At 48.6% G+C, this 13,899-nt stretch overlaps 1 protein-coding gene across 7 annotated transcripts in view; it reads left to right on the forward strand.

Annotated features, from left to right (window-relative positions):
* The first annotated feature begins 1,462 nt into the window (after nt 1-1,462).
* The window catches only part of Tfdp1 (transcription factor Dp-1), a 42,542-nt gene continuing 30,105 nt past the window's right edge, over nt 1,463-13,899 (forward strand). The window contains exons 1-2 of one of the 7 annotated variants that reach the window (XM_075986225.1): nt 1,463-1,526; nt 2,348-2,422. In XM_075986225.1, the coding sequence (XP_075842340.1) occupies nt 2,411-2,422 (12 nt within the window). In that variant the 5' untranslated portion in view covers nt 1,463-1,526; nt 2,348-2,410. The other 6 variants (XM_075986227.1, XM_075986228.1, XM_075986231.1 and 3 more) reach the window with 6 other exon arrangements.

Here is a 13,899-nt window from a genome sequence, read left to right on the forward strand (position 1 = left end):
GGTGGAAACCAAGGCTTGTGACGGCAAGAAGTCTGGTGCATTCTATTGAAAAGCTGTGTCTTAGATACTGCCTTCTGGACTCACGGTTAACTGAAAAGCTGTGTCTTAGATACTGCCTTCTGGACTCACGGATAACTGAAAAACTGTGTCTTAGAGACTGCCTTCTGGACTCACGGCTTTGCTTTAGCAGTAAGCAGCTGTGGTTGCAGTGGAGCTTCCTCAGAGAATCTAAGGGGTGCTCAGAACAGGACAGCAGCCATGACAGTTCAGTCAGATGCTAAAGAAGGGCAGTTTGGTTGAGTCAGTCCCATGACCAAGGCAGCTAGGTAACAGAGAAGGATGTGTCAGTCTGGGAGCCAAATCGACCTGGCCCCCAACATTTTGTTTATTTAAAGGAAATACGAACATTTAAAGGCGCGTAACATCCCATCCCTCACATCTTCAGCTCTGATAGCATTCAACAGCACTCTGCTCTTCAGTTGTATATTCTTCCGGAAAGTTGGGTCATTTTACCCGACCCATTTGGACTGATTTGGGAGGCCTAGCCTATTGTTTTCCCAGGCTTTAGTCCTAAAGTAGGGGTCTCCAGGATGGACTGAGTCTTCAGAGCTCAGGGTCTACCAGACCCCTCCTCGGATGAAGCAGATGGCTTCCAAAAGGGCAGGCGCAAACGCACCTGTCTTTCAATCATTGGCAACCCACGCTCAGGCCGTGTGGCTGTGGAGGTCAACAGCTCAGCAGTGGCAGGGGTCTCCACATCTCTGCAGTGTCTAGCATGTCCATCCATCCCAACAGTCTTTGCTTTGTCCTGTGTAAATGCACAAGACTCCTCTCCCCGGGTTGCAAGTACGGGTACTTTAAGGCACTCCCACAACTGACCTCTTTTTCCCCATGTACATACAGTTGGCCCATCTATTCATATACACATGCCTGTTTTCTGTGTGCAGACATTAAAAACATATTTGTACGCTCAGAGGGTTTTATGTATATATGTTCAGGAGTACACACACACACACACACACACACACACACACACACACGATTCATACCACATGCATATGCACGTGTATACATCTACACTATTTGCATATACACAGGTGTGGCCACATGTGGCCTTTCTACATGTACATGCAGATATGGCACACGTACACACACCAAAGCAGACACGTGGCCTTCTATTCCCTGCGCATGCACACAAATATGCATACAGTTGGCCCTTGGTGTACACACAGAGGAGCGCACACACGTGGCCTCCATGCGCACGTGCCGGCGCGCGCAGCACTTTCCAGTGCGGGCGGTCTCCAGCCGAGTCCCGCCACCCGCGCACGCGCGCACAGGCCCCTCCCCTCTCCCAGGGCGGGTAGCACCGGCGAGAGGCGCGGGAGATGAGCGGCTGGTTGAGGAGGAGGAGGAGGAGGGCGCCGAAGGCGCGAAAAGGCGCGCAGGCGCGCTGCGCGGAGCGGGCCCGCCGCCGCCCACGTCACCGCGCCGCGCGCACGTCACGCCGGCCCGACGCTCGGCCCAGGGTGAGCCCGCGTCCCGGCGCCGCTGGCTCAGGGCAGGGACCGCCAGGGCCGGACCTCCGGGCCGGCGCCCCCGCGCCCCCGTCGTCCGCCCCGCGCGCCCCGCCGGCCAGCCAGGTGTGGCGGGGGCGCCGGCCGGCCGAACGGGAGGGCGCGGGCTGGGCGCGCGGCCCCGTTCCCGCCCCAGCCCGGTTCCCGCGTCCGGCTGCATCCCGCCCGCCGCCCAGCCTCAGCGCAGAGTCGGCCTCGACGCGGCGTGGCGTGGGCGGCGGGCAGGGGTCCCGGCCACCCTCCGGCTTTCTCCGCGCCGGCGCGCGGGGCTGGTGGCCGGGCCTAGTGACAGGTGGGGCGGGCGGGCGGGGGGAGCCCACCTGTCAGAGTGGTCGGCGGCATCTTGGGGTCTTGGCAGTCCGAGGGCCTGCTCCGGCCCGGCCGGGCGGAGCCGCACGGTGTCGTGTGCCCGAGTGGGGGGCCTTGTGCCTCGGTGGGGCCTGAGGTCAGACGGGGCCCGCGCGCCCAGGTGGGGTGAGCCTGACGGCTGCGACCCGCTCTGCCCGCTCTGCCGCCGAGGGGTCGGGCTCTGGCCCCCCGCTGCGAGTGGGAGCTGCTGGTGGCCGCAGGGAGCATTTCCATTTGGAGAGGTGACTTAAAGTCCCCGTGTGGGACCTGCTTGGCTAGCTCTCCTGTCGGGATTGTGCAAGAAAGGCCCCTGCTGCCTGGAGGCCTGCCTCGTGCTGGTGGGGAGATGTTTCCTTTGAAATGCGAGGTCTGTTAAACTTCGTTTTTCATTCTCACTCACTGTTCGTCTCCTTCCTTTTTACCAGATCTGTCCGGTTTCTTCTGTGGAGGGTACGCAGTTACAGCCTTGATTTCCTGGATCTGGTAACATGGCAAAAGATGTAAGTATGATCGCTTCGTGCCGCAGACATGTTAGCCGACGGCTCGTTGCAGTGTTCTCTTTTTATTTCAGAGTGGCCATACTTGCATGGCAGTGGTTTATCCTCAGACATTTTACATTTTTACACGCAGGAACTGGGATGGAGGTGAGGGATGGAGGAACAGTAGGTGGGTGCCTCCCTCTTTGCACACGGGTTCTTTGTCATCTGAAGCCTGACACATTACTTGTGGTTGGATGATGTAGTCTTGATTTTTCCCTAATCTATCCAGACTGTTTAAATAATAATAATAAAAAAATCGAATACACCTCTGAGGTCAAATGAATGTGTGTCGGGGGGGTGTTGTGTGTTAGTGGGTTTCCACACAGGAGAGCTGTCAACATGGAACTTAGGCTGTGCTTGTTCTATGTAGTATGTAGGACAATAACTGAGCTTTGATGGATTGAATATCAACTTGTTTGGGCACATTTTTGTCAGAAAGATGACATTTGACGATTAATGAAACACGGCAGAAATGCTGGTTGGTTTAGCTTTTATATTTACCTTGAAACTACTAGATATTTTGAGTAATTTTTTTTTGGAGCAGGTATGGAGACGTAGGCTTTTAGGCTGCAAGCTATAGTCCGTGTGGTTGATCACATACATTTCTGCAACACCATTTTGGCGTCTTCCAGCACAGTTGGTCTCCTTTCCAGTGTTCCTCAGCAGTCACCGCTCTGTGAATATTATATCCGTGCATTTGCTGTGTAGCCTCAGAAACACGGGCAGAGACGCAGCTAGAGTTGTGCCTGGGTGTAGAGACCCTGTGTCTGGTGTGGGACCAGGTACAGGTCCTGAGTCCTGGCCACTGACTGGAGGCCCTAAGGACTCAGCTATGCTTAAAGAATGCTCCACACGGGTCCACAGAACCTCTCTCCATGTCATCAAGCACTGGGCCTTCTTTTGGGAGTTATGTCACACCCTGGGAGACCACGTATAGGTCACCTGAAATCACCACCATGTGTGGTTTTAGCTTGATCTTGTCATGTCCGGTTGTTTACCTACACCCATGCCCCGACTCCCCTCCATATGTGTGCCCTACCTAACACGAGACATGCTGCTGAGCACATGCCCACAAAGTCACTGGATGTGGTAAATGGTTTGTAAGTGGGGTACTGGCCCCCGTGCCTTTATGAGGCCAGCCTACTGGCATGGTCTCATTTGGGGGACTATTTTCACTTCAGTGAGTCTGCATGCTCAGGGGCTTGTCGTTTTAGTTTGGCGTTATTCACTCCCCTTTCCATGTGCTGTGTCCCTGGGGACAGGGTGGTGACAGGTGGTCAGGATCTCCCATCACACTGAGAGTATGGGCCAGCTGGTTTGGGGTTATCCACTGTGGCGTGGCTGGGCTGGTGCTGAAGCTGAGTCCTGCCCACATGCTCACAGACCACCAGTACCCGGGCAGAGGGGAAGTGGCCCTCCCTGTTTTCAGGCTAGAAGCAGAGACTGTGGACAGTCAAAGGTTGGGCCTTTTATGTAGCCAACCATGTTTTTACGTAGAATGTGATGTTTGCATTTCAGAAAGGGTCTTTTTGTAGCCTGTGCCAAAGGAAAAAAAGAGACACACTAAAGTTTTCTAAGCACTTTGATGCTCAGGAAATCTAGCTATAAAGTACAGCTTGTAAGACCCGGCATGGAGCAGAAGTCAAGCTCTGGGTCATTATGGAAAAGACTCGGAAAGGATAGAGTAAAGATGAGAAATAGCTTAGGGGTTTTCTGCTTCAGCAGATGCCCAGTCAGATGAGCAGGTGAGTTGGGTTCCCTGGGAACAGCAAGGTATGTGGCAGGGCTGGCAGTTACGAGGGAGCAGGGTGGGATGGCAGAAGATTATGTTGATCTGGCAAAGGATTTCTTCCATGAAGGACAAGAAAGCTGATCTAGGAAGATGTGGGAGTGTGCAGGAAAATAAGGAGCGGTTGCGGGAGGGGTGGTGAGTGCCTGCAGGTGCTCTGGGATGCCTGCCTGCATTGCTGTCCTGAGATGCTGCAGAATGTCCCTGTGGAACATGTATAGGACGAGCTGTGATGACCCTGCTGTTGGGGCTGGAGAGGCCTGGTATGAGGGGGTGTGTCTTAGACTGTGAATGTCTTCTCCCAAGGTCAGCCTAATGCTTGCTGCCTAGGAAGTTGTGCAGTCTTACAGGGAAGACTGCATTCTTTGACTTGCCAGACATCAGGAAATTTCACCCTTATTGACATGCCCAGAGGAGGTTTCCTAGCTGATTATAAATTTGACAATGAGGATTAACTATCGCAAGTACATCCCTTGTTAGCCTGACACCAGACACATCATTTTAAATCTTAACGTTCCATCCCTGTACCTTAGAGGCTCATCTCCTAAGGCAAGATGCTTTTGTAGTCCATTGGGCACTAGCCTTTAAAATCTTAACATTTCGAATACTGTTCAAAACCCTAAATCCCAGCTGTTGAGATGGCTTGCTTGCCAGACCTGACTACTTGAGTTTGATCCCTGGGACCTATGTGGTGGAGGAGAGAACTGACTCCCCGTAAGTTGTCCTCCACTCTCCACGTGTCCTCTGCCTATTCCTATAACAGAGACCAGACCAGTGCAGGACCAGAATTCAGTAGGTCAGACGCCAGACCGTGCAGCTCCATGTCTGCTGTCTTGGACCTGGGATGGAATCCTCGGCTTTGGCAGACTCGGGTAGCCTTGCCCCTTTAGTAACACTGCCGGTAGCACTTGAGGCCTCTTTCTTGGGCTTGCTCTATTTTGTGCTTGCCGCTTTCCTTGGCAGATGTTCGTTGATCTTGCCCTGATAGACCCTGTATCTAGAGGTCTCTATTGCAGCTCAGGGTTTACCTTTCCAGCTTCACTTAGTGGCCTCTCAGCCCCTTTGCAAGGGCTTCAACCCTGCCCCTTCTTATATTTTGCATGCCTGCAAAAATCAACCTGAGGACAGTGTCAGGTTCTGCTGCCAGTTTGAGATAGATGGCCCTTCCACTATGGCTGTAGTGACCTTCTGTGTCTTGTCAGCTAAATTTGGGGAAATGCTTCCCTAAGTGGTTGTTTTCATTTGATGTCATTCTCAGTTCAAGCTCTTTCTTTGAAATAAATTCATTTTCTTAAAGAAAAAAAAACACTATTATGTGGACAAGTATGTATGTGTTTCTGCATGTATGCGCAAATGCCATGTTGTATATAGATACCAGGATATAGATAACTTTATGGAATTATTCTCTCCTTGCCTCTTTATGTGGGCTCTGGGGATTGAACTCAGGTTGCCAGATTTGCTTTTACTTGCTGAGCCATCTTGCCATCTGTAGTTGGCATTTTTACCAATTGGATCTTTATTGTCTTAATGCAAAGTGTGAGCTGTCCCCTTGATTATAGATGTTTCGTTTGCATCTTTCTGACCTGCAGCTTTAAACTCGTTCGTGTTCCCTTTCACCATCTGACTGAGCAGGTAGCAGCAACCGTGCCGCAGCCTGGATGCCATGCCTTCTTGAAATCTCTTTCACCAGACTGCTTCTTAGCCTATTACTTTTAAATTTGCCCTCATTCCAGTTTTAAGGGCATGGCCAGATTGTTTGCCAGAATGTAACACAAGTGGCCTCTACCCCAGTTCCCAATAGAATCCTTGTTCCCCTGTGACACTTTGTGAGCCTGGCCTTCAGTGTCCACATTTCCATTTTGAATGCCCACCAGAATGGCATGGTAAGTTTGCTTATAACATTCCAGGTGTTCTTTACACCATGAGCTGCAAGTCATGGATAAGGCTTATCCTACCGTAGTCCATTCCTCAATACCAGTTTTCCGTGTTAGTTTCTTTTCTCATTATTGTGACAAAAACAACCTAAGCAAAGGTTTCTTTGGCCTCCAGTCTGAAGAGACCATTGTGGTAGTGAAGGTGTGTTGGAGGGTGCTAAGTCTGTGGTCAGAAAGCAGAAAGATGATGCAGGTGCCGGCTGCTGCCTTCTATCCCTTTTATTTAGTATGAGGCCCCAGTCCATAGAATGGTGCCACTCACATTCAGGCTGGGTCCTCAAGTGAGACCTCCCTGAAAACATGCCTGCAGGAGCACTCGTACAGCATTCTACAGCATCCCACATGCAGTCACCTGCAGGACATCTCACCGTTCTAGCCTTGCTTTCATACGATTGTCATATCTACCGTTGCTGTCTTTTTAGTGGTTGTTTGACATGTTGTAGAATTGGAGACAGTTGCTACTGAAGAAGCGAGTTAATATGGGAAATGAACCACAGTGTAGTTCAGTCCAGTGGTCGCTGTTACAGCCTTTATCCACGGACCGAAACTGCTGTTTGGAGAGCAAGTCTACTTGCTTCCGTTTCCTGCATGTACTGTCCCTAGAATATCCAGTTCTGATTTTGTGGATAGAGAACAAAGACACTTGGACATGGCACTCTCCTAGATTTCAAGTGTTCCAGGCTCTTCATAGCAAAGAGAGCTGGTGTGTTGGGATGGATAGAGCCAGGTTTTAGCTGCTCAAGCCCAGAGTACAGAGGTCATTCAGGAGGGCCTATTGACATTAGCATTCTGGGAAGGGGGAGGCTGGAATCTGGAGGCGGAAAGGCACCTGGCCCTCTTGCCTTGAACATGTACATTCCTGGGGCTTCTGTGGCTTCCAGGATCAGTTTTAAATGGTTACAAATCCATTATGACCCTGAGGATAAATCATTGAAGGGTGATTGTGATGTGTGTGCACCACTGTACACGTGTAGTGTCTCTGAGTTGTCAAGTTCTAGAAAGACCATTCCAGGTGACCACTGTGGTGGTACCAGGCTGTTGGAAAGCACTCATTTTAACTTTGCCTCTCCAGCATAGACTTCAGCAACAGCCACAAGCTGTAAAACTTGCTCAGCCTGATAGAATATAATGAATTATATCTTGTCAAAAAATTTTTAGGAATGAGCCAGGCATGATGGCATGTATCTTTAATTCTAGCCAGGCAGATCTCTGTGAGTTCAAGGCCAGCCTATTCTCCATATCGAGTTCTATGTCAACTAGGGGTATATAGAGGGACTCTTGACTAAAATATAAAAAAGATATAGAAATTAATATTTTCCTCATTCTTTTTCTTGATCTCCCATTTTTTAAATCTGTTTATAAACTTAAGAAGAACATACTTTGGATTTAAAACATTTTAAAAAATGACGTGTACATGTCGGTATGTGTGTACTTGTGCATTCACGCATGTGTGTATGTGCAAATGCATACACCATGTCAGATGAGAGGGCAGCTTCCAGGAAGTAGTTATTTGTCCAACTGTTTGGGTCCTGGGTATTGAACTCAGGCCACCAGCTTGGTGACAGGTATATTTACCCTCTGAGCCATCTCACTGTCCCCATACTTTGAATTTTAATACAAATGTCGATGATTTGTAGGGAGTTGGGTTTTTGTTTTGTTTTGTTTCCTTTTTTTTTAATAGTACTGGAGGTTAATTCTAGTGATTTGCTTATGTTGGATTCTGTCGCTAAGCTACATTGCCTGCCTGCTTTTTCATTTTATTTGAGGCATAGTCTAAGTAAGTTGTCCTTCTGCCCTTGAATTCATTCTGTAGTCTACCTGGCTTTGAACTCACAACCCTTCTGTTTTAGCCTTCTGAGTACTGGAATTATAGGTATTTCTCATGGTGCTGGCTATAGTTCTTTGGCGTGACCATCAAGATTTTCTGAGGCTGGAGCCTGGAACTTTATGCTTAAGGCTACTTGCTGCTTGCTCTTGCAGAGGACCTGGGTTTGATTCTTAGTACACATATGGTATCTCCATCGTAACTCCATCTGCAACTCCAGTTCCAGGGATCTGACCCCATCTTCTGACCTCCAAGGGCACCAGGCCTGCCTGTGGTACACATACACAGGCAGGCAAAAAAACTCATACAAATAAATAAATCATTCTTTTTCTTTTTTGAGACAGGGTCTGTCTGTGTAGCTCTGGCTGTCCTGGAACTTGCTCTGTAGACCAGGCTGGCCTTGAACTCAGATCCTCCTGCCTTTGCCTCACAGGTGCTAGGTTTAAAGGTGTGGGACACAATACCCAGCAGAAAAATAAATCTTAAGTAAAACCAAAATGGTTCTCTGAGGCCTAGCTTCATGCTAGTGGTTGCATATGATGTAGGGTAGTGACCTATCAAACCATTTTAGCTGCTGCATCACTCCTGCGTCCTTGGAGGTCTTATTTGTAGACTGCTTTGCCTTTTAAGGTGTTGGGTGTTGAAACCATGCTGGGAATATGCTGTAACTCTGGGAAGCTCTCAGGCCCTGGGATTTGGATTAAGATATTTTACTGTGCATAGAATAGGAGTCACAACCAGTTTTGAGTTGCCTCATGGATACTGGGAAATGAACCTGGGTCCTCTGCAAGAGTGACAAGTGTAAGTCCAGCCTCAGCCTCAACTTTTATGTAGGTGCTTAAGTCAGGTCCTCACGTATGTCTTCTTCTAAGTCACACCTATCTCTGGTCTGGTATGCTTTTGGGCCAGTCAGTTATTGACAAGGAGTATTGGTTTAGAAGCTCTCTCAGCAATCCCTCTATTCTTTCTTCGGTCACTTGTTTGAAATAGCGTGACCTAGAAGACAGGCATTTGTCTCAACATGACAGAGATGGCCTGAGTGCTGTGCTTATAGGTTGGCTGACCCTCCATTTGTGCTATCGGTGTATTCCTCCATGCACAGAGCCTGCAGGTGGAGGACTAAACTCTTGAGTGCTGCGTTTCTAGGTTGTTACCTTTAGAATGCAGTGCATGCCTAGTTTAGAAAAGTGGCAGGGAGCAAGGCAGCTGTTGTAGTTGAGCAAGAAAATGAAGTTCTGTGCTGTGGGGCAGCCACTTCCTGCTCAGTGGAACCCCACCTGCCCTAACTGTTCCTGCGGTAATTACTTTGTGTGTCCCAGCCATCCACTGTTGGTAGTACTTCATTCTCCCTTTCCAAAGCTGCCCTGTGACACCAGGAAGTGGGACATAACAAACCTGGACAGTTAGCTACCTGGCAGCTCTCCCAGGTAGTTGTGTATTTGGGTCTGTTGTGTAATGAAGAATCATTTGGTATCTTCTGGAAGAATTAGGATTTGAGGCTGCAGTAGATTCTGTGGCCTGCCTGCCTCTAGGAAGACCAAATCTATAGTAACAGCACCCATAATGTACGTAATCTTGTTAGGAAGGGCTGAGGCTGGGAGGGAGCCCTGAACCCAGCTATACACGGGCAGCAGAACTGAAGGTGATTCTGGACATTGGGCTTATTGGGCTTGGTGGCCTGTGGTAGGAAGATGTGAACTCTGCTGTTCTGGAGGTAAGCACACACAGTGCTAGAGGGGCCATGTCCTGTCAGGCAAGGCAACCATGGTCTGCTGGTCTGGCCTCGGGTCTGAGCATGGGAGGAGAACTTGGCAGAGGCATGCTTGTGAGGGATGGTGCATGGCTGATTCCACCACCCCCTACTCTCTTTTTCTTTAGGTAGAACTAGAGGAATCTAGGGCCTCACCTGTGCTAGTCAAGAGTGAATTTAGCTCAAACCCTCTGCTGTGTTCAAGGGCTCTCCTCCATAACTCCTGTCTCTGATCCTGCCATCCTCTGCATCTTAACCTTCAGAATGCATGTAGGTCTCCTGCTCTGGCAACTCTTGATATGCCAGCCATTCTCTCCCTTCTCCAGACTCTGGAAAGTTTGAATCTTCATAAATACTTTTTGAGTTTATCTCCCAGCCATCTGTGGTTTTCTTTTAATGCTTTTTACAAAGATTTTAAAATGCTATTTGTATGAGTGTTTTGCTTGCATATATGTATGTGCACCATGTGCATGCCTAGTTCCTGTGAGACCAGAAGAGGTCATTGGTTGCATTGTAACTAGTTACAGATAGTTGTGATTCACCTTGTGGGTGCTAGGAACCAAATATAGGTCCCCTGCAAGAACAGCAAGTGCTCTCCAGCCCTTCCACAGGCATGTATGTGGCAACCCCCTAACTGTTTATTCAGCATTTTGCCCTAGGCTTTTTCATAACAGCACATATAAGCATGTGGTTGATACTCTTCTATGGATTTTTTTTTTTTTTGAGATAGGTTCTTGTTATGTAGGTCTTGAGCTCAGGATTCACATGTCTCAGCCTCCCTCATTCCCTGATTTTGAGGTTACCAGTGTGTACTATCACTACTGGCCCTAATAATATGCGCACATGCTTGTGCCTGAGTACATGTGTGAGTGCGTGTACCTATGTGTGTTTGTGTCCTTATGAGCATTTGTGAGGTCAGCCGTGGGTGTTTGTCAGATGGCGTCCACCTTGTCTTCTGAGGTGGGGACTCACTGGCCTTGAGTTTATGGGTTACGTAAACTCAGTGCTGAGATTTTGTACCTGTCTTTTTTGTGGTTTCTGGGGCTTGAACTCAGTTCCTCATACTTGTGTGCAAGCACTACTGAATGAGCTATCTTTATAGCCTTTTCTAAGCGTTTTAAAAATGCTTATAGACACACAGAAGTTGAGAGATTGTGCTGGTGGCCGATATCTCTGTTGTCCTGTCTTAGAATAGCCATCAAGTAAGTTATATGTTTTGGGATAACTCTTTAAAACACCCAAGGCACGCATGGTTCAGGTATGGCCAGGCATGACTTGGTGGAGACTACCTGGGTTCCATTTTCCCACCCCTTCCCCTACAAAGCCCCAAACAGAACCTGGCTAATATAAGCCAAGGCAGTTAGCAGCCATTCATTATTATTGCGTGTCAGGACTCCCCGTGGTTTCTGGAATTTGATATTTTAATGGGCTTGTTGGAGACATTCTTGTTACTCCACCGTCACTGGTCTACTCCTGTACAACCTTTTCCCAAAGGCGGCAGAGTCAGGAAGGTATTGAATGAGGCAATGAGGCATGGGCACGTCTTTCTGAATAGGTCTCCTGGTGAGGCCCGACCACAAGGCAGCATCTGCACACCTGACCCAGCTCCTGATCCCAGAATGTGAATAAGTGCTTGCTATAAAATGGCCATGGTCATCTGCCAAGGACGTGACATGAACATTTGTCTGCTGTAGGGTGCCTTGATTTAAGCAAGTCTTTGATGGATGTTCTTGTAGAAAGGGGCTTGGCTTCCTGTGGATTCTTGGAATTATTTCCAGGTTAAGGATCAAAGGTGGGGACGGGGGACGGCCAGAGGCAGCACCGTCATTTCATTATTGAGGGGTCTGCAGAGTTTCTTCAGTGATGGTGAGGAGGACAGCTTGTTTGCATTTTCCTGCCAGCCATCTATCTGCCTTTTTTTCAATGCTGGCTCTCTCTGAGTCGAGCTTCTGACCTTCAGGGCTGCTTTGGTTTGCTGTTTAGTCCTTGCGTGCAGGCTGATTGCTCTTTAGAAATTGCGCTAGTAGTGGCTTTTCCCTTTTGTTCTTTCTGATTATGTTGTTTGTAAAGGTATTTTGTCTTTTTTTTCTAGTATTCTGTAACTTAAAAATACCTTAAGTGAGTAAAATGTACTGTAAAAGGCAGCTATGAATCTTTTTTTTTTTTTTTGAGACAGGTTTTCTCTGTGAAACCTGGCTGTCCTGGAACTCGTTTTGTAGATCAGACTGGCCTCGAACTCAGATCCACTTTCCTCTGCCTCCCAAGTGCCAGAATTAAAGGTGTGCGCCGCTGTGGCCACCTGGCAGCAGCTCTGAATCTTAAAAGGCTTTCCTACAGTCTGAACATGTGCGTGCATGTGTATGTATCTGTGCCACACCCGTGTAGAGGCCAGTGGTTGGCATTGGATAGCCTCTTCAATCACTCTGTACCTTATTTTTATTTATTTTTTGGGACAGTAGCTCACTATCTAACCTTGGAATTTACTATGTAGTCTAGGCTAACCCTGAACTCAGGGAGAGCACCTATCTGCCTCATGAACTCTGTGGTTAAAGCCATGTGTTCCCATGCCTGGCTATAGACTTGGCTGGCCATCAAGCTCGTAGGGTCCCTGTCTCTGTCTCTCACGGCTAGGATTTTATGTGTGTATTTACTCCCATTCCTGGCTTTTTAGGTGGGTTCTGGGAATTAAGACTCAAGTCATCAGGCTTGCATAGCAAAGTTTTACCCCCTGAACCATCTCCCAGACTTGTTAAAGCTGTTTGACCACCTGCTCATGTCATTATTTAGTTGTTTCTTTTTGTGTCCTGTGGCTATAATATAAATGACCCCCTATACACAGTAGATAAACACTCTGCTGATGAGCTATCCCATAGTCCTGTGTACAGCCTTCAGCGTCACACACAGGCTGCTGTATATTGATTGGTATTGTGTGGGCCATGACAAGCTGACCACTCATGAGCCCTTGCACCTGCCCCTCCTGCCGTATTTGTAAGGATAATGCATGTTGTCTAGCTTCTTGGCAGGCATCACCACATTGTTGGGTGTGTGCTGATAACACTGGTTTCAGTTTATGTTTCCTGGTGTCTGAGATGTGACCGCACGCATCTTTTGCTGGAGCCCTTCAGGTTGGCCTCTAATATGCCTGCTTAACATGTCTTTTCAGATGAGGGAGTCGAAGTGGTTATTGTCTGGCATGGTCCTGGATCAGAGCTCTTTTTCTCCATTTCTCTTTTGAGATCATCTCTTCCATGTTGCCAAGGCCAGCCTTGAACTCCTGGCCTCAGGTCATCCTTCCACTTGTGGAATAGTGAGGATTTTAGGTGTATTCCACTGTGCCTGGCTTCTATATTTTTTAATGGTTCTTTTTGTGGTGCTGGGGATTGAACTTGGGGCTTTTGCATGAGTTGGGCAAGCATTAGCATGCCTCTTTGTAGCCTGAATGTCCTGGAACTCACTCTGTAGACCAGACTGTCCTCAAACTCATAGACATCAGCCTGCCTCTGCCTCCTGAGTGCCGGTATTAAAGGTGTGCTCTTTTATACATGCCTCTTTTCATGAGAAATTTTTATTTCATCAGTTTTCTAACATTTTCAAATATTGCCCCCCCCCCCATTTTGTTAGGCAGTTTTGTAGGGGCAGTGTTTTCCCAGCAGGTGTTCACAGGCCTGGTAACAAAGCCTTGAGTCTTGGCTTTTTCATGTAGCTTTCAGGTGTAGTCCGGGGAGTCCTCACTCAGGACAGTGGCTTGGAGGCCTTGAGTCTTCCAGGTTGGCTTCCTCCCTGTTGATCCCAGCTTGCGGATTCGATGATCTTTTACAGCTGCATTGTCCCCATTCTGCTATTACAGATTGGCCCTGCTCGGCCCTGTATCCACTTGGTATTCTCCACTTGGGGTATGTTTGTGATGTTTTGTTAGATGAACGTGGAATCTGCTCCAGATATGGTAGCCTTTGGTTTCATACTGGCTGTGGTTGCCGCTCTGGCACACCGTAATGAAGACCTAGGTGGCTTATAAGACTGTCCCTGTGGTAACCAAGAGTCTGCATCACACAGCACCTCTTAGCTCAGTTGGTTTGTGCTGAAGAGGGAGTGTGGCTGGTGTGGGGTGGCCTCGTTCCACCTGGGTGAGCCTGTGCAGGG

This window comes from Microtus pennsylvanicus, chromosome 9, assembly GCF_037038515.1.
Source record: "Microtus pennsylvanicus isolate mMicPen1 chromosome 9, mMicPen1.hap1, whole genome shotgun sequence".
NCBI lineage: Eukaryota > Metazoa > Chordata > Mammalia > Rodentia > Cricetidae > Microtus > Microtus pennsylvanicus.